The sequence below is a fragment of the Ambystoma mexicanum genome, chromosome 6q (genome assembly GCF_040938575.1).
Source record: "Ambystoma mexicanum isolate Mex_15411 chromosome 6q, UKY_AmexF1_1, whole genome shotgun sequence".
NCBI lineage: Eukaryota > Metazoa > Chordata > Amphibia > Caudata > Ambystomatidae > Ambystoma > Ambystoma mexicanum.
In genome coordinates, this window is record NC_090937.1 from 56,755,656 (window position 1) to 56,777,047 (window position 21,392).

General features: G+C 41.1%; 1 protein-coding gene across 3 annotated transcripts in view; it reads right to left on the reverse strand.

Annotated features, from left to right (window-relative positions):
• PAX5 (paired box 5) overlaps nucleotides 1-21,392 on the reverse strand; it is a 688,652-nt gene that overhangs the window by 229,930 nt on the left and 437,330 nt on the right. For all 3 annotated transcript variants that reach the window (XM_069630476.1, XM_069630474.1, XM_069630475.1), the window contains one exon: nucleotides 12,104-12,233. In XM_069630476.1, the coding sequence (XP_069486577.1) occupies nucleotides 12,104-12,233 (130 nt within the window). The remainder of the gene's footprint in view (nucleotides 1-12,103; nucleotides 12,234-21,392) is intronic.

A 21,392-nucleotide genomic window follows, 5' to 3' on the forward strand; every position in this document is an offset into this window, starting at 1 on the left:
AGTGCTAGGGATCAAGCTGAACTCAGCAAGCTGGAGCAGAGAGAAAGGCATCTGCGGGTAATTAGTACAAATCATGGACACTCACAAAACTGCTGACTACAGCAGCACAGGTGCACGTCCCCGGCTTCAAATGGAGATGGTCCGTATAAGGCACAGCGGCAAGTGGTCACGGACAGGGCTCTTTTGCTTATTTCTTATTGAGACAGAACAAACTATAAAGTTAAATCAAGTCATTCTAGAATGAGGTGGCTCACAGAAAGCTTTATGGCAAAGGGTGGCAGGTACATAGACCGTTCCACCAATAACGTGCCACCATCATTTCAAATGCTCTGGTCATAGCTTAGTTTCACACTATGCAATGCCAGTACAGTGCATGGAAACAAAGGAAAGGGAACAGGCACAAGCCATTCTGTTTTGTGTGTGTGTGTGTTTTTAAATATTATTTGATACAGTGGTTTGGTATGTTTCTAAGGATTCATCTAATTTACAGTGAAGGAATCTGAGAAAGTGACACTCATATAGGCTGATTCATAAGGAATTCTAATAATTACTAAGAATGACCCTGGATTTACTCCAGAAGAGGGTTATTCAATTCACAAATAAGGTACTATGAGCAACTCTGAAGTTTATATGAGAAACCCCGATTTACCCCAGAGTTCCTAAGAGTAACTTATTTGCCAATCAAACTGACCTCTCCCATGAGTCATTCTTTCTGAATCGGGCCCTTTGAGATTGAGGTATGCAATCTCCCAAAAGAAGAAGTCCTGGTGCAATTTCGAATTCTTTGTTCGTTTTATGATGGATTGCATGCTGTTTAGCTAACACCTATGCTGCTATGACACTAATTTAAGTAACATTGCTGAGGCTTATCAATTTAACATGTGGGTCCTGATCATCAGCTGTCAGAATTACATTTGGTAACACCACCAAACTTGTTTACTACTACCGCATGGAGTAAAAAAGCAGAAACGGGAAGGGTCTGCATGATTTAGAATTATTAGGACCCTTGACTTATTCCCCATTGTAGAGTCCCATCATATATGTGGTATTACCACATGTGGTAACACTGAATGGGTAGCACCGCATTTGGTGATGCTTTTGTGCGGAGATCATTTCCTCTGCAAAATGCCATTGGAAAAAAAGTTTTGTTACCGAACCTCAAGACTTTTTGCAGTGGTAAAGCATTCAGCATTTTTAAATGCTGGATGTTTCACCACTACTACCAACCTTGTAATCATGGCCTTAGTAGGAAATTCCCCTAGTTTATTCTGGTCTATTAACATTTGGGAAATTGAAGATTCAGAGAGAGTCTCTGAGATGGGTCGTCCTATCTAGTGTCATATTATAGGCAGCCATGCGAGCAAAGACTATGTCAGAGCACTATTGTGTCAGGAAGGTTGATTTCAGAATGATAAGTACTGTATTCTGTTAACTGTATATTTAAAGTAAAATATGATGTATATTAAAATATGTTACATTTTGGGATATGAATTGGTTCCCAGAAAGATGAATATTATAAAGGTGAACTGGCCAAACCCTGGATTACACAGCGTTTTTCAAATTTGAAATTCTGTTTGAGGAGCATGGTCTTGTTACCAATGTTGATGAGTTATCAACTTGGCCAGACATGCTCAATACACACACACAAAGGCTTAAATCCAGGAACCGAGGCACCATTTGATGGCAATATTGGACAATGACACTAGAGAGAACTGAAGTTGCACCAGCTGTCAATCAGTTCAGCATGAAACTTGCCCGTTTGGTAAAAACAAAACGCAGGCAATAGTTCTCCGAAAGTCACCACTGCATGCTGCACACTTGTAGGGATCAAAATAAAGATTTGCCTTGCACTGAAAACTCACTCTGCAGAATTGTAGAACATGTGCAAAGCAGCAGGAGACACCATTTTTGGGGATTTGTGGCATTGGATCTGTGTATTATTTGGATGAAACTACATCAAGTATAGACTCTACTCTGCATTTCAAACAGAACAGAACAAGGAATGTTTCTGAGCAAAATGTCTGATGCAGAGTGTTTACTTTGGCAGCCATGTTACATAAATGACACAAAGTATATTTGAATATTGTTTTAAAAGATGTCAGTGTAAAGTATATATAATGCAGATTGAGTTAAATGTGTGGGAAAGGACTACATTATTAAGCTATCATTACTAATTCAGTTCTCAAGTCATAAGGTTCTGCTTTTTGGTAAAACGGATCCACCAACAACCAATGTAACCAATCTATTACATTAGCTGAACCGACACAGATTCTGTGTATTCTGATCACAAGCTTTTGTTTTAAAAATAGACAAAATAAATGCATTGCTTGCCAAAAACTGTGCTTTCATTGAGTTGCACAGTTTATGAGGAAGCCGGGATGGTGATCATGGACCTGCTTTTTGAGTAAAAAGATGCTTCAAAGGAACAGATCCTCATAAAATCATGAACCTTTGACCCGAGCAGAACAATAAGCCATCATTATGTATGTGTCTGCTTGATGACCTGCTGTCACAGAATATTTGTTCAGCACATATTTTGTGTTACTGACAAACTCAAATAAACATGAAATGCATAGATTTGAAAAAAGGGGCCAAATAATGAATGCACATTATTGGCTATAATGTTTGACTCTCCCGCGACAAAAAAAAAATAGATGTGTATTCAGCAAAGCAGTCTGCATCACATTGAGGAGAAAGAAGATGATTGTGAGAACTGTGAGACTGCACAGCCTAATGTTAAAGTAAAGTTATAAAAATAAAGGTCTGATATCAGAGCAAAGGTCCAATTAAAGTCCTGTGTTAAAGTCACATGGGTAATTTAATGCATGTCGTTTGGTGACATGCGTCCGTTGCAATGAGATGAAATCAATGCTTAAAATTCATATCATGCCATTGGTATCTCTTTAGTCTGATATTGTATTGAAACAGACTATCAGATTTATATCAATAACATGTTAGCCATGTTACAATGAAATCAAATCAATGTCCACAATTCATACCCTGTCATTAGTATCACTTTAGTCTGATATTGCATTGAATTAGAGTAACAGATTTATAAAATATCATGTTAGCCTAATATTGCATTGTAACAAGGTATCAGATGTATATTAATAACATTTTAGCTGACTCTATGACCACGAGTCTCGCCCAACCGGGCTTTGTCAAGGCTAAGATTTGTTTACTATCAGATGTGTTACATCGAGTTAACTTGAAATTTCTGTTCCCCAAGTTTAGAGATTGGAGCAAATAGAGTAAATACTATATTAATTCCAGAATGGTGCTGCAATCCGAGAACAGGAAGCCATTGAACTGAACATGGCACAGGTTCAATCCACATCACTTAAAGTTTAGGTAAAGGAAGAATACTGGATCGAGTTTTATAAAACTTGAGGTAGAACAGGAAGGAGGCATTTTGCTTCCTTTCGTAAATAATGTCAATTTAAATATCCAATTTCTTTTTTCCGATTAATATGGTGGAGAAAAGAAAGAATTCTGCCTTAAGGTGACTCGTACTGCCCTTTCAAAGGAAGTGTTGATTCCTTTTGAAGCTCAAATGTATACTCTCATGCTGGTGTTACTCTTTCAAGTAATCAAAGTATTGTGCTCTCCAAATAAAAGCCTCTATCCTAAAGTAAACTGTAGACAAAGTAGCCAATCATACCCTAACCAGTATTTTTGGATCTGTGTACAAACTAGAAACCAATAATGCCAAACATTTAGAATGGAATCAGTCCAAGAATAAGAAAGCTATAGGTGAACCCAATATTCTATCTGATGCCAACACGTGTAGATGTTGTCAGTGGAAATTCAGTGAAGGATACATTTTGGAGTATATTTTTCAGTTGGGCTTGTACTTTCTTTGAAATGTGATGCCAACAAGAGTTGATAAATTGAATGTTCATATTGGAGAAGATTGCATATATTTGTCTAGAATAGTTATCCGGGCTAGATTTCAGAAAAATGGATGGTTGTGTGCATTGTGAATGTAAACATCAGCCGGATAATATCAGGCAATCATGTGTTTATGTTGTGTAGACAAGCTGCCTGTGTGTTGTGTGCAATATTGTGGATGACCTCTTCAGCATTCAAAAGATTACCTTTCATTTTGATTTATTATTTTGAATGAAAGGGAATATTCAGATTAAAGACAGCCTATTTTCTCTCCCAAATACTGGACTGGGATTGTATGGTAGGGTGTGTAAAATAAGGGATGTGAAAAGAATCTTCAAAACCAAGATATATTATATAGATGAAAGTAATTACAGTTACACACATATCTATATTTGTATAGCAAAAGGTGACTATTAATCCTGAGAACATCCTTCCAGAGTTAAAGATACATCTTTAACATGCTTTGTTAGCCGGTTAGTTTGTCTAAGACCCCAGAGTCAAAACCGCTGCCCACGCTGATTGCAGGCAAAGGAAGGCGAATTAAAATGGGATAATGGTAAACCGTTAACCACCTTTGCACAGTGCACTGATATTATGTATGCTGTTGTGTATGTTGTGTGCTGATTTGATATACTGATCTCATTGGATGATGTGTCGGGATAGTCATTGCTCAATGGTAAGCAGAGCAACGTAAAGCCCTTTAACTCTTTTTGGCTTTTCTCACAACTGTAGATTCGATATGAGGGCAATGAGTCAAAGGAATCCCTGAGGAAGAGTAGAATACATATCCAGAAAGATAATATCTGAATAAGTTTTAAAGTCAACTGAGTTATGCTTGCTGTTACTCTGCAACGCCTATGAATGATTGTGATTCCCACTACCGCCCATTCCCCAAGTAGGATGTTTCAGGCAATGATTACTAAACTGCTCCAAACCTCCACACATTTCAAAAAAAGTTTGGATGAATTCAAATTCAGATTTGAACCAATTCATGGGACATTTATTTAAATTGTGAGTCTCGCTGTTAGCCTTTGTTGTTATGTGATTCAGAGGTCATCCCGGGAGTAGGGTTGGGCTTTGATAGACTGATCTGTTATTTTTAGCATTTGCATACCAGACAAAACCTGACCCACTGACATGCCAAAATGCTGAACATAAGTCCATGCACTCACTGACTGCTCACACCTCAGACAGCTCATAAGTAGAGGTTTGACCCCCAGTTACAATTGCGATATCAGGCCAGACGCAATTACAACCTATCCAATAAAGTCCAATGAGACTCCAGAATGGGGAACAACCGCATCTCTAAATGAGGCAATACATCTCTGTTACTGCATGGTGCAATGGTATTTCAGTTTGGCGGTATTAGCTGAGCTAATAATGCCAAACATTGATAATGAGGACCACAGAGTGCCTACTTATTGTGTAGACCACATGCTGATTGTAAACCGAAGAAACTCTTGAGTATGAACATACTTAAAATTTCACTACCCCGACTTTATTACTGCATAGATTGATAATACACAGAAACTAGACTAAGGGCCTCATCACGAGTTGGGCCCTACCGCCAAACCCCCCACGCTATTAGCGCCGGATCACGAGTTTGGCGGTAATGGAATTCCCCATTCCCCACTGAGCCCATTCGGGAATGACCCATTCTGCATTTGGCTCAATGGGGAATTTTCGCGCTCTTACCGCCGGCGGATTTCCCGCCGGCAGTAATAGCGCAAATTTTCGGCAGATTTCCCCCAGCTCAGAGCTGGGGAGAAATCCGCCGAAGCCCTGATTTGGCGGACCCTTAAATCCGGCGGTAATAGCGTGGCCGCCAGATTTAAGGGTTACCACCAAACCCGTGATGAGGCCCTAAGTGAGCACTCAGCACTCACCCAAAAGCTACATTCCAAACTAAGTATGCAACACAACCAACCATTCTTCATGCAGTGTGACTGTCATTCTATGTCTCATCTCTTATCCTAAAATTAACTATATGCGCCCAGCATATCATACTCTCATCTAGCGCATGCTTGCTCCATAGTTTCCCTTTTCTATGCACTCTCTTTCTCTTTCAATCTCTCTCTCTATTTCTGCTTCTCTCTGTTTCATTCTATGTTTCTGTCTCTCCCTCTCTATTTCTTTCTCTGTTGGTGTGAGTACCGCTATCAGGTGCACCTTTGCTGCAGTCACCCAGGTGTTGCTGACAGAAGCCCAACCACAGAAAAAAACACAAAAATCTTGTTGGGTTAGTGTAGGGGCTATATTTCTTTTGCAGAAGAAGCTATTATAATAAGGACAATATTAAATGTACTAGCATTATAAATGAACTCTATATAAAAGTTTACAGTATTCAACTATATTGATCACTTTCCATATACGCTCACTGAGCAAAGCGCATGACCAAAACTTAGAGTAACAGATGTATTTTAAAGGGCATGCCCGACACAGAAACGTGTACCTTAACACTGTTCACACATATCAGAAATGAATTAATATCCAACATAAGGATGACACAATAAGTGAACCTGCCAGGATTTGAACCTAAGACCATGAAGTCAAGCACAGATCACTGTAATGGATGCAGACCCAGCTAAACGTACACATTATTTTCGGACACAAGGGTTATCATTACAAGATAGTCTTGTAGACACATATTCTAGTATTTTGAATTACCCCTATTAGAAAGGGAAAGTGGACCAAAACCACCAGGGAAGGCTGATGGCTGCTTTGCTTGAAATGAAAAGGGCATTTTTGGAACATAGGAACGACCACAGATCTTTTTAGTTGACAAATATGTCTTTAATAAAAAGGTTGTATGAGTAAATGAATAATACATACCACTCACTAGGCTTGGTCCCCATTTGATTTTTAACTTCAGTTCCCCTGCTATTCATATGTGTGTACCCATGACCATGAATGCTCATTTGGACAGGCAAGGAATTGGATGTGAGAATAAAAAGGTGGTAACACCTGTCACTCGATTAGAGTCCCAGATCTGTCTTGTTTGGAGAGAATTGTATGGACTGGGTCTCTGGGCATGCCCAGCACAGAAATTATTAGAGAATAGTATACGTAGGATTTCAGTATGCCTTTTGTTCTAGTGCATCTCCTTCCTAGAGGGTAATATTACACAGCATTGTGTGACAGGTTATTTTCATGTGCTCACCTTAATTGCACAATTTAAGAGTAGACAATCTGAGTAAATAATCAGCACAATGGGCAATATTCCCCTGTGCAAGTTACCAAGATAGAGGCAAAAGTGCCCCAGAATCACAATTTAAACAAATCTTCCTTAGTACCACCCAGAAAATAATCAGACCCATTATTATGCACAGTAAATTTGCCAATGCCATTAATATAAAGACCACACATACATAGGGCTCTAGCTTGTGGGGAAAGATTCTAGCACACACACATTTCGACTGACTGATGGGGCTAACCTCCTGCAATGAGGCTCAGGAATGAGGACAGAGAAAAGGCACAGATAACATGATAAAGAGCGGCAAAGTAAACAACATAAAGAGATGCAACAACAGTAACAGAAGTGGAGTACATCACAACACTTCAAAGATGCGGAATTAAGATGTGCCTTGTTATCACAGTTCACATGGATTCTGGGAACGTGTCTCGGGAAGTGTGGCAGCATTGCCCAGGGTCTCTGAGCTGGAGATAAGGAAAAGCAACTTTATACTTCCATTTTGGAGCTGGAGCCTACAACACTGAAACAAGTCTCAGCAGACCACATTGGCTGCCAGCCCCATCCAACAGCCTACCTTGGCGGGGGTAAATCAAGTGTTTTCTCCACAGAAGCAAACATATTTCATAGGACTGATATAAAAAGGAATATTTGCGGGAAAGAACCTGGTTAAAGGTAAGAACATCTGGAGCCGTAAGAGTAAAAGTGAACTTAGGTTTATTTAATAAGGTCCTGAGCAGCGACCTCTCAGCTCAGCTCCCATCCAGCAACTGCCTAACCTGGAACCTGGAACGTCTGAACACTCCAAGCCTCCCCTGGAGATTACAGGTTCTATGAATGCTGAGCATGAAACATTACATGAACTATATACAATGCAATGACAAGTGCAACAGTATATCTCTGCAGATGCTTATTACATGAAATGTAAACAATGCAATGACAAGTACATCAGTATATCTCTGTAGATGCTCATTACATGAATTGTAAACAATGCAATGACAAGTACAACAGTATATCTCTGCAGATGCTCATCACATGAACTATATACAATGCAATGACAAGTGCAACCGTATATCTCTGCGGATGCTCATTACATGAACTGTATACAATGCAATGACAAGTACAACAGTATATCTCTGCAGATGCTCATTACATGAACTGTAAACAATGCAATGACAAGTACAACAGCATATCTCTGCAGATGCTCTTTACATGAACTGTAAACAATGCAATGACAAGTACAACAGTATATCTCTGCAGATGCCTCATTACATGAACTGTAAACAATGCAATGACAAGCACAACAGTATATCTCTGCAGGTGCTCCTAAGATACACACATGCTAACAACCATGTCTCTGCATTTACACCCATCACATAAAAGAGCAACTTCCAATGAGAAAAAAAGGTGCATCTGCCACAAACTTGATGGGCAAGTGCATCCCGATTCACAAAGAAGGAACAAATCCCCAGGTGTAAGTGCCTGGCAGGGAACATGCAAATGGGAAGGAGAAAAGTGAAATAAATTGAAGGGGATGATTTTCACTGAAAAGTGATGTCAAACGGTGGAGGAAGGGAAATACCTTTTGAGAAAAATGTTTTAAAAGATTCTATTTTTCTGTGCTGGTTTGCCCGAGTCTGAACATGAGTGAGCTCATTTTGCTCTGTAATGTAAATTATCCGGAGCGGATCGCTTACGTTTGCACTTGCATGCACACAGGTCCCTCCTGGGCCAATTTTCATCATTTGCGCTGCAGAGTGTAAAGAGTCGGCAGAAGCGTCCTCGGCAGTGCAAATAGAGTAAGCACCACCTGTCATGTACGCATGGCAGGCAGTGTTTACAAAATCATTGGTTTTGAAGCAGAGATCAAACTGAAGACGAAAACGTAACTCGTGTTCCGCCCTCGCCCTCTGTCTTCGAAAACAATGGAAATGCCCCAGCGTGTGAACGCCTGTCTTTAGTCTGGGGGACTGCAAAATGAGGTCCTAGGTGTGAAAAGCGATATGATGACACTGATCACGAAAGGGGCATGTGATTTGCTCTTTTCAAAAGTCTAAACATGCTCTAGCTGGGTTTATAGGCATGTCCCTCTTTTTAAAAGTAAAAGGAACTTGGGGATGGTCTCCCGAAGTTTCCTAGCGTTATCCAGGCGTGGACCCTTTGCTCACTTTTCTCAGGGAGGCACAGCTCCACCTCACTGATGAGGCCCGACTAGGCCGAAACACGTGTCTGGGGATGCTGTTGGTACTCTTGTTCAAAGGAGGTTTGCGTGGCATGTCGGTGCTGGACTGCTCAAGTGGGCGGGACAAAGACTGATATGCAAATTGATATTCCTCCTTTGGGAAAAGGTACAGTGAGCTAAAACGTGGCTGCGGACTCTGAGTGGGTACATTCACGCAGAACAGTTTATCATGCCATGTTCTTTCTTACAGAGGGGGTGCCCTGACCTCTTTTTGAATGTCCCTTATTTCCATTCTTTATACTGCTTCTGCATATGCAAATTAGGTGTAGGTGGTGCTACACCCCTTTACGCCCATTCTGTACTGCCTGTTGCATGTACAGATTACACATACACACAGCACAATTTGTGCATGAGTAGTGCAGGAGTATTCTCTTTGGTGAACTAGTTGCAGTTTTCATACACACTAACTTTGATTTGTTGTGTGGACAAAAGTGTTTTCCCTCGCAAAAAATAACTTTGTAAAACCCATGCGTATCTCGACATGTTTATTTTCCAAAAAATCTGAATGCTAAATCAGTGACTCTAACATAGCTTTGCCAAAAGAGTGGGTTACGAAAAGATGCAAATGCTACAATGGGTTTTATCACAGGTTGGATTCCCACAACAGAATATTTCATAATTCTTTGCAACCACAAATGTATGTGAATACAGTATTTTTCCAGAAATAAATACAAACTGTGACTGCATAATCATAATAACAAAATCAAACTGTTTAAATTACAGCTGCGTTCTTCAGCACTTGAAACAAAACACATTGTTACCAATTAAAGTACTTTTTCGGTGATTATTATACACATATTTTACTTTTTGTTTTTCACATGTGTTAATTAGTAAAGATTTGTTCTAAAATTCCATGGCTTTTTTCCTTGCGTCAAGAACAGTCCAAGGTTAAATACATTCCTAGATACAATTATTTAGAAACAGCACAATCTTTTAAAGGTCAGTATTCATCTGGGGGTTGCCATAGTCAAAGCGCTCACAGCGTCCCCGGTGCCGCCATAATTACACAGACACTATGAATGGCTTTGCACCAGCCAGTGAATAATCTGCTGCAAACTGTGCGATCAGCACCACAGGCCCCTGACCAGAGGCAGTCAAACACTCATTGGGTCAATCCGACAGGATCTGAAAATGGCTACCTTCCTCCCACACCAGGCAGACAGCTCAAAGAGGAGGAGACAGCGCAGCCCAAAGCAAAGGCATCAATCTCTGTTGTACAGAAAAGGGAGGTGGGCCGGCAAACACAGGCATTGTGACCCATCCACAAATTATAATTACCACCACAATCTGTGACATCTTGGTGGCACACAACCAGACTCCCAATCACTGGGATCCAAATGGACATTCTTAACCTGCTCACATGAAGATGCTGCTCGCCCACAACCACAACCCAAAGAATAAACTCAACTCATAGGTCATTATTCAACTGTGCTTAGACTTTAGAGTGGTCGACGTTTTAGTGAAGCATTTCAGAGACTATTGGCTTCTTTATGAGGTTGCTGGTAAGCCTGTCGTACCGGCAGCTTACCAGCAACCGCAGTTTACTGTTCCCACCACCCGATATCCCGGTATTACCGGGAAATTACGGGCGGCAGAGGATCGGTAAGTCCCAGAGAACTCCATGAGATGGGAACTACTGAAGCACCGGCATCGTTAACTCAGTGAATTATCTAGGGCCTGAACTAATGGCAGCTCAGGCCTGTTGGCAGTTCACTGCCCCTACCAGCAGACTTGGAGTATGGCGGTCTGGAAAAGCTACCGGTACACGTTGTTATGGGCACCTTTTTCCAGATCGGTATGCTCATAACGCACACCAATGTGCCGGCCTCTAACACAATAGCTCCATGAGTGATGTCACTCATGTCATGACCGGGATTCCCCGAGGAAGGTTGGATAAGTACGTCTGGTTCCCATACACCACGTGGCACATGTAATAACGTCACATTTCTCTGAAACACGCAGCAATGGGTAAAAGAGGCACAAAGCAAAGGTCGCTGCTAGCCAATTGACATATTCTGGCTCTAGGAAGTATTCCCCCTCAAGTAATTCCCCAGTTCTGAAACCATTGCATATCTTGAATGAGTATGCCATAAACAACTCATAATTTGACAAATATAAAAGAACAATAACTTCCCCAGCCATTCACTAATACGTTTTTCGGGGTTTAACATAGTGCATCAAGTGTTCGATGCACGGGGCAAGGGCCTATAATCAATCACTAGCAAATACATTTCACAAATGCCCACATAGTGATCGGCTGCTCTAGACAAATTAAACAATATTAATATTTTATATAGCGCTTCATGTTGGACCCCTCACTACTAACTGCTATAATGGTTGGGGTTATTATTATCCCATATAATAGCACTCAGTTTGTCAACCTCTGAAAGATGAAGGGCTGAGTCAGCTTTGCAGGGATAGGACTTGGGAAGTGTGGGCAGGCCCAACGTATGAACCGGAAGATTAACTCACGAGCTGTTCACAGAGGCAGACAGCAATCAGAGCACTTGTGTTTTTTTCAAATTAACCAGCAGGATGTCGCCCTATGCTTGATGGACTTCCATCCCAATAAACTTTACCCATGCACAGAGCACCAAGACACACTAAATGTGCAACCTCCGATGGGCAACAAGTTCCAAAGCAATCCTCAGAAATCTCAATTCCTCATTTTGCCTCATTTCTCAGAAAATAAACCTTGTGTGACCCGGGAAAACCACCAACACAGAAAAATCAACGAACAACCAACCAAGCATGTAGCAGCCACTGGTAGCTTCCTTTACCTGTGACAAGAGGGTAGGACTGTGGTCCGGGAACGCTGGCTCCAATATCCGCCGCAGTAGGGTTGCTTAGGCTGGACTTCATTTCGTCTAATCCCCCTGCTAGCGAGGCCATGGCTGAGTAGTCGGAAGACTGAAAAAGACATGAATATTGGAGGTCAGCAACAACATCCTTTTGTTGGAAAAACACTGCCTAGCAACCTGCCTGCAGTACTGCAATGGAAGCGATTCGAGGAGGACAGAAACAAAGTCAGTCGATCACAGCCAAAATAACCAGAAATATTCGCTTTTTTAGCATAGCGTAAAAATGTACTGTATCTTTTACGACTTTGGACTCATAAGGGTCTAATGGCCTCTAATTGAGGAATGAGCTTGATGCACTGTATTAAGTTTGAAGAGGCTGCAGGGGAAGAGTGAGATTGCCTCTCTGGCCTTTTCCTTAGGACAACTAGGTGAAGCGTGAACGTCGAAACTACCATGGAGGTAGTATGAGTTTGTCATTGGGTGAGGGACCCGTGTCTTATTTTAGAAGGTGTAAAAATGCACCATTTCCCATATCTCACGGTTCTGCAACTTGGAAAGGAAAGTCTGAGCAATGGCCTCATTTGGGGGTCGCCAGAGGTCGCAAGTGCGACCTCTGTGGTCTCCCTTGTGACCTCTAAACATTTTTAATCTTTTTTTTTTTTGTAATGCAAGCTCATGGGCTGTGGGCAGCACCATGTGGCTTTTTAATTCTGGGAGTGGCTAGTTTATTGTTCAGGCTCCTTAAAAAAAGAAGAAAAATAAGAACAGGAGTGCCATAAGTCTAACACTTTCAGCACTGACTCTAAATAAGAAAGAATACGAATACCAAATAATGTGTCTTTCTGGAATTCTATACAATAATTGCTAGACTCATTAAAGGTTTATTTCAGGCCCACTTGAGGGGGTGAGTCACTGATTTAGTCTGTTCTTAAACACCTCAACTCAGCCTTTCATCCTTCTGAGGTTGATAAATGGGTACCAACACAGGTTGGGTGATATTGGGTGTATATTTCTTCTATGTAAAGCGCTTAAGCGTAAGTGCTATATAATAACACATCATTATCATTTGCTCATGGACGTCTGCTTGCATTCACAGTATTTTGGTAATATGGGCCTATACACACAGATCTTAATGATAAATATGGCGATCCATTCTTGTATGAAATGTACATCACATTATAGTGATATCGTAACCATATTTTTCATAGTGTACAATGCTATGTGATGCCACTTCCTCTTTGTCAACGGGTGAAAGGTCATGTTCCATCGCTTCCTGCGAAATCACTTCGGGGTGGGGTCAAATGACATCACTTCCTGTGATGTCACCAGGGGTCAAGGTGTGATGTAATTTCCGCTACCCCTGGGATTTTGTTGAAATTACATCCCTGAGCAATGGTGGTGGCCTAAGTACATACGAATTCACAAGGGGGGGTCGCTTCTCATTGTCTTCACCAATGCAGGTATTTTCCAATTCACATGATTATCAAAGAAGTTAAACATCATGAGGTACCAGAATGCAGCCCTTGACATGTCATTGATTTAGTTTGAGTCACATGTTGCTCGGGTGACTAGAGGACCCACTAGTCATGACCATAGAATGGGGCCTCAAGCTGCATTTGCAATTATTACCAGTTTAAGACATTTTGAGTTGGTGTCGCCTCGGCTCTGTTCAGTGTGTGAAGCACATTCATTACACAGATGTCTCATTTGTCTATACATAAATATAAATAAATCGCCTATCAAAGATTAAATACTTCTAGCGCTGCTAGTCTCATAAGAACCGCTGGGTAACCTAGTCAGTGGAAACTTACCATCGAAACAGACTTACTATTTCCAGGTGGCAGATGAAAAAGCTGACCTAATTTCAACAACTAAAAGGAAAGTTCAACTCAATATACTGAGGGTCTTATTATGAGTCCCATAAACTTTCTAATCTGATTTCCCTAATCAATAGTTAACCTTACAGCCTGTATACATCTGAGAGTCTACCTAGAATGAGGATTATGCTGGCATATCAGCAGTAAGACTCCATTCCACTTTTGGTGGCAGATATAGTACAGTAATATATCACATTATTACTACTTCATGTACAAAATAAAATGTGCAGGGCAGTTGGCAATGACCCTTCTGAGCATTATAAAGAAAACAATTGTGGGAGCATATGAGATGCCCATATTATCATCCCTTATGGGGGTTGCCCAGCACATTTTATTCCTTCAGCTTAAAGGACAAAAAGGGCTTGCCTTGCTGGGGCAGGTGGGTATAAAAATGGAATGAATTCCTATGCTGAATTCCTATTCATAATTATATGCATGTAGGATTTCTGCAGAATACTGCATACCATAAATACTTCATGAGCTATAATCAGGTGGTAACATCATGCAGTATCACAAATACAGCCCTTTAAACGTTCCCACCTCACTCATAATGAGGATGGCAGTGCCTTCTCTTAATAGTAGAAGCCAGGTAACTATGAGTACATGTGTTTGACTGTGCATGGTGGCTGCTCTCACAAGCACACTTATGTGAGATGAAGTAACGGGATGATGCTGAAACATTATCTCGCAGGCAAACATGACTGCTAGGGTTCAGTGGAATATCCATCGACCAGTCATGGTATCAGACACAATCAAACCTTTTAGTCAGAACGCTTGATGGCTGCTGAGTATCTTTAGCTTCTGAAAAGTTGGTAGAGTCAAACTAGTAGAAAGAAAACAGCTGCAAGTGTGATTGTTCGCCTTGAAACTAACACATATAATGGTCATGAAGATCATAACCAGTGTAGAGCCATAGACGAGCTGTGCTTTGTGATGTCGAGGGTGTTGCACCCAATGATGGGAGGTGAGACCTTCTCAGAAGTGGCTCCAGACCTGTGGAAGTCGCAGCCCCCTGATCCAAGAGGCACACCAGCTTAGTCCCTATTCTGAATCCCCTATATGACTCCACTTTTTCTTGTGGCTTTTGTTGTTTTATTGTGTTGTACTTGTATAGTGTTTTGTTGCATATCCAGTGGGGGCACAATTGCACCCAAATAAATACCACATTTTGCAAGTTTCCAAGAACAAAATTAAAACAAAAAAAAAAGAGCAACAGGATGGGCATGAAAGTCCACTCCTTCTCAGGACTTTCCAACAAAAAAGGCTGATTCTGGAACGAGGAGCTAAGTGCTGGGAAATAATGGATGCCGCAGCCAATCAAAGCAAGTTTTAAAATAATACTTCCAGACGTACCCATATTTAAAATGACCCACATGGTTGCCAGTTCCTTCTTTGAGTTTATTAACAGACTAAAAAATATGTGTAAATCGTAAGCTGCGGAGAAGCTCCCTCTCAACGAGAAAACGCATGTACCAGGATTCATGTAAATGAGATGACCTTCTTCTTAGATGTTTTTTCTGGCATAAGCCAAATCTGACAAGCAGATAGGTTTGAAGATTCTATGGATGACCTTGTATAATTTGCATTGGCGTGCATGACCATAGCTCTACAGCCACTCTCGTTATCATCGCATTGCATTCTATAAAGAAGTTCAAAATAGTTCATCACATGGTGGATGTAAATTTGAAATGTATAACTTCGAAGCTGAAAATGGAACTGACAAGATGGTCTGACTTGAAGTTATCAATGTGGGCAAAGGTGAATGCCATCAAAATTTTACGTTTTGAGCATGTTACCATTACAGACTAACAAGAGAAGTTTCAAGGAGATTAACAGCCTGTTACAAAACTTTTTGTAGGAGAATAAACAGCCACAACTTAAATTGCGGAAGCTGCAACTCCCCTGTGAGAGAGGGGGTCTCCGGATCCCAGATTTTGTTTTATATCATCGATCATTTTCAGCAATACACCTGGTACCATTCCTGAAGAATACGTGTGACGATTGGGTAAGGGCGGAGACAGAACTGAACATACCACTGTCCCTGAGGCACTACTGACATCCATGAACTAAGGGGTCAACTGGCATCAACACCAACAGATTTTTTGAGGAGTATGTGGAAGAAGTTGAAGGAGATAACCGGCGAACGGGACAGTGTTCGGGCAAGGTCGTCGGTCTGGTTCAATCAAAGTTTTAAGATCGAAGAGAAACCAGTTTTCGCGCCGGACTGGTTCTTGAGTGGGGTGCAGTGGATCAGAGACCTGATGGAAGAAGAAAAGTGGTTGCCATTCAAAAATTCGGTTGCCCTAAAAGAGCTAAAGGGATGCGCATATGGTAAATATAGAAAATTAAGTCAAGCTTTGAAGGAGCTGAAAATTACTGATGATGGTTTAAGGAGAAATCTATTGACATTACAAGCAAATGGCCACTGTCCTTCTAATATGTACACATTCCTGATGAGTTACAGGTCTCCGAATGAACAGCTTCTTAGAGTCTGGTCTGAATGACTGGACAATGAGGTGATAGCAGGGAGGTGGGAAACTATATGTGGGAATGTTGCCTTGACATTGCAGAACCTAGGGGAGAGGGCCCACCAAGTGAAAATACTGAGTAATGTGTACTGGACACCAGTCAAAATTCATGACAGAGGTTTCAGTGATACTGATGTCATTTGGGGTTGTGGCCACATGGAAAGGTCATTTATGCATATGATATGGGATTGTTCAAAGGTGAGGTCATTTTGGCTGGAAGTCACAAAAACAATGAATCAAGGTTTACTAACAAATATGGATTTTGACCTTCAGACTGTAATTTTGGGGGAGGACTGTCTACTGGAGGATTTGAGCTACCCACAGAGATGTTGGTTTTTCACACCTGCCCTTTCAGCAAAAAAGATAATTCTGAGAGATTGGAAAAATGTCACAATGCCTAGCAGGTGTTCCACATGGATTGATGATCTACACATAATGTCTCAAATAGAAAGGGTGATCTTGTACAAAAGAAAGGAATTAAACCTGTATGAATGGATATGGGGGAGATTCTTGGAATAAATGCACATTTAAACTTGTGCTTGTCCAGCCTGGCCTGTGTTTGTGTATACTTGTATGTATTGGTGTAATGTGAAATCTAATAAAAACGTGAATATAAAAAAAATAAAAAGTTGAAAATATCACATTTTTCTCGTTGCATGGCTTCCCCCTAATAGATCATAACCCTGGAGCTCATAACGCTTTAGTTTTTTTAAAAAAAACATTGTGCCCCTTTACTCTCATTTTGTACTTTTGCTATGAAATGTTATCTTTTCATTTTCTATGCTGCCACAATCAACCCAATTTATGGATCAAAGTACACATTCCAATGAATAGTAAGAGAAAAAAGAAAAAAAGTACAGTGGCTACTTTAACAGAAACAAAGGAGCTTTCAAAGTCAAGGCAAACGCGCAGGCATAAGGCAAGTGCAGAACAAGACCAATTACAGAGCAACTGACAGGTTTGCGGTGACAGGCAACACACCGACATTGAGCTCCAGCACATCAGCTCACCCATTGTGCCCACCACAAATGGGTTACTGAATTCTGACACAATCACACACAGCCGAAGGACAGTGTACAGTTTATTTAGGTCCCAGGTGGGATACACATCCAAAAGATGACTTATGGTAGAGGTTGTGAAGGACTGCAGCAGAAGGGCCATTGTTTATGGTCTTATGATTGCCGCATTAGGATATTAATCTATAGGTTAGGTGAGGTTGGCGTTAGACAGTTGCTTGTAATGTTTTCATTGTGTACATTGCAACTACTGACGTGATTTATTGTGTTCACTGGCAGCTAATAAGTGAATAATTAAGCAACATCTGACTTTGAATTTCGGCTTCCATATGATTGCCCCGATCATGCTACCATTCATCACCAATATTATGGGAAGTTTAAAAAAAATAAGAACGCATTCTAGCTGTAATGTGTCCCTAGAATGAGTCATGTCAGCTAAACAAAGCTTAATAGCCACAAACACACACAGTGCCAGTTAGTAGCCATCAGTGAAAGTTCAAGTGCAGATCAGATCCACACAGCAGTGCACTATGGGTATGCAAATTGGATGAAAAGCTTGTGTTTTGTTCCATGTGCAGTCATCATTATCTTATAGGAGAGTGCCATTTTATATACAGATTTATGAACCCAAGACTGACAGCTCTCACGGATTCAACAGCCAACCACATATGCATTTCACACTTATTGGGGATTGGTAGTGTGCCATGTGGGGATAGCTTTATAATTGCAGTTTTGGGGTATATTTATCATGAACAATATTATGATAGGTTTGTAAAGAGGAAGAAAAAACCCCTGAGATTTGCAATGGCCATTTTAACTTGAAAGTTACACATTGCCAGCACCAGCTAGGAGCCATCACTGGTAGTTTACCGGCAGATCAGAGCCACACAGCAATGCACTATGGGATGCCTCAACCCATCATCCTAGTTAGATGCAAGATAACATTTCTATACCACCCTAAATGTAAGATAACTGTCACCCAGAATAGGGCAGCAAGACTTATCCTTGGCCTCAAGCCCAGGGACCGCACCTCTCCTGCCCTACAAAGTCTTCACTAGCTCCAGATCGCACCATTGATTAAATTCAAATCCCTCTGCATCATCCACAAGGCTGTCTGGGGCCGGGGGGGGGGGGGGTACTCTATCTGCATCTCCTTCTGTCTAAATATTCCCACTCTAGGCACCTACATTCCTCTGGCACCAACACCTTGTGTGTAAAGCAGTTTGCTAAACAGAGAGCAGGTGGTCGATCGCGTTCCTCTTTGCGCACCCATCTTTGGAACAGCCTCCCCCTCGCTCTTTGTCTTGTGCAGGACCTCCTTAAGTTATGGAAAAAGCCTCAATACCTACCTCTTTACCTCTTCCTTCCCTCCCTCTCTTCCCTGCTAATTACACAGTAGCTTGATTGGCGTGCAGGTCGCTTATGCATCCTCACGTCCCTGACCTCCCACTTCTTATCATCCTTGCTGCCGTCTATCCTCTGCACTTGCCTCAACTCACCCTCCACCACTGGAGGTTGAACTTACCTCTCTTCAGAGTACTTTACCTGCTGCTCTCCATGAGCACCACAGCACCTATCCCATATCCCTCTCCGCTCTGCACATACACGTTTTGAACACTCACGAGGCATAGGAGGTTCATCTTTCCCTCCCCTTAGTGTCTTTGTATATTGTTGTATTTAATTATTTCACATTGTTGTAATTTCACTGTCTATCATGCTCTGTCCCCTCTCGGTTGCCTTGTGGGTGCTTTCAAACAGTATTTGCTTCTTGCATAAGCGCCAAATAAGTAAACAATAAATAAATAAATAAATACATAAATCACGTGCTTCATTATTATTTGCAAGTGAGCAGGCTGAAGATTTGTATTGGTCGGCAATGCCAACAGGCCATATCAGGCACATTTCCTAATCTCAAAACTTACTCTGTGATAATGTTCTCTTTATTTGCTTTGAGAGACAAAACTTTCCTATCGGCACTTGACTTGATTCTGGGGTGAAATCTGTTAATAAGGAGCTATGTAACATTCAGATTGTTATTGGACAACTTACTTTTCCTTTTCTACTGGAATCCAAAAACTCTTTTCTTTCAAGGCACCACCCTAGTGCAGATAGGAACCAACTTCAACTGTCCCATCCAAATCTACACCTTCTACAAAACGTCCAATTCACAGGCTGCATACATGCAGAAGCAACATGTTTAGACGCTGACGCTCGCTCCACTGAATGTACACATTTCTGGGCGATGTGTCTGGATATTTTCTGAACTGACCTCTCATATGCACAGTCTAGGGCCTCATTACAAGTTCGGCAGTGTGGGAAAAAAGAGTGTCAGTTATTACTGTTACTGGCATTTTTGTTGGTGTCAAAAGAATTACTGCCACCTTTACTCCACTGTCAAATTATAGGTTTGGTCTAAAAGTGAAGAATGCCTCCCCAAGGCCAAAAATCTGTGGATTTACTATGGGTGGAATGAATACCCACTGTAGATCGGCAAATCCCCAGTAAAATCCTAGAGACTCCATAAATGGGGATTACAACACGATTACCCCACTCATAATTCCACAGTAAATGTGTATGGGCAAGTGGGGGTCAAGGTAATCAAGTTTGGTGGCAATTCCATGGTAATACTTGCCGTTAACCCTAAAAGAAACCCCTTAATTTCTAAAGGGTCTCTAAAGGGTGTTAGTACATACTTGATCCATATGCATTACGTGTGCCGCACTCCCAAGTGCACTGAAGCTGACATGGTTTGTGGTTAGGCACGATGGAATAGTTTGCAAGGGGCTTGTAGGCTATCTGACAAAGCCTGTCAGTCGCAGAATGTGATGAGCAATCTGCTTGTCACATGCAAAAAACATCAGTATCAAACCGCATGTCTTCTTATTGACAAAGGAGTTTTAGGAGTGCCAGGTTTTGACTGCAATTGCTCTGCAGTTCAGCCTCTCTTAGCAGTTATTAAATACTAGGCCCCTGCCTGATAATCCGATATTCATCAACACCCCTCCATCCATGTGGATTCTGGGTATATAATTCAGGTAATGGGACGTATAAACCCCATTTCTTAACAATGCTCGTTTTGCATTCCCACCACAGTTTCAGAAGCAGAAACGTAGAACTAAACATACATGCTCATGCTTTGCATAAGTGTCTCTAGTTTAGGAACAACAGAACAGGCGAAGGCCTGAAAAAACTCAAACAATAAACACGTGAAAACAGCATGTACATGAACCAAAAGATACAAAACACAATATACTTAGCAAGGGCCTAATGTGTCCTAAAAAAATAGTCAAACATTTAAAACGATGTTTATTTAGGCATTTGGCAGCAAATTGTGAAAAATCATAGATAATTATGAAGAAAGTTACAGGAGCATTGATTCTGCACCTTTAAAAAAATATTATTAGTTGTGATGTAATTTGCTTTTTTTTTACAATCCATGAATTGGCCTGTCCATCAAAAATGTCTGTCTTGATTAGCCCTTTATTATGGAGAGTCATACCATCAAATTATGACAGCTCACAAAGGATTCATCTGAATAGGGACTTTTGGAGTTGGAATAGCGCATATAGATTAGCTGTTGTAAATGGCCAGTGAAATAGTCATTTATTTTGCCAAAACATTGGTTAAAGTGACAAAACATCGAAAACATCAAACCTGACATCTAAAAGACAGAGTTCAGTTTGGCAACAGTCGGATATTTTTTCAGGAACATGATGGGAGTATTCTCTCTTGCCTTTTTAAAGGCTCTTCCTATTCACTGAAAACCAGATTCCATTTTTGTCCTTTGCGAACTGATATCGTTATTCCTCAGCCCTCATCTGAACTAGAAGCAAACCAACACAATATC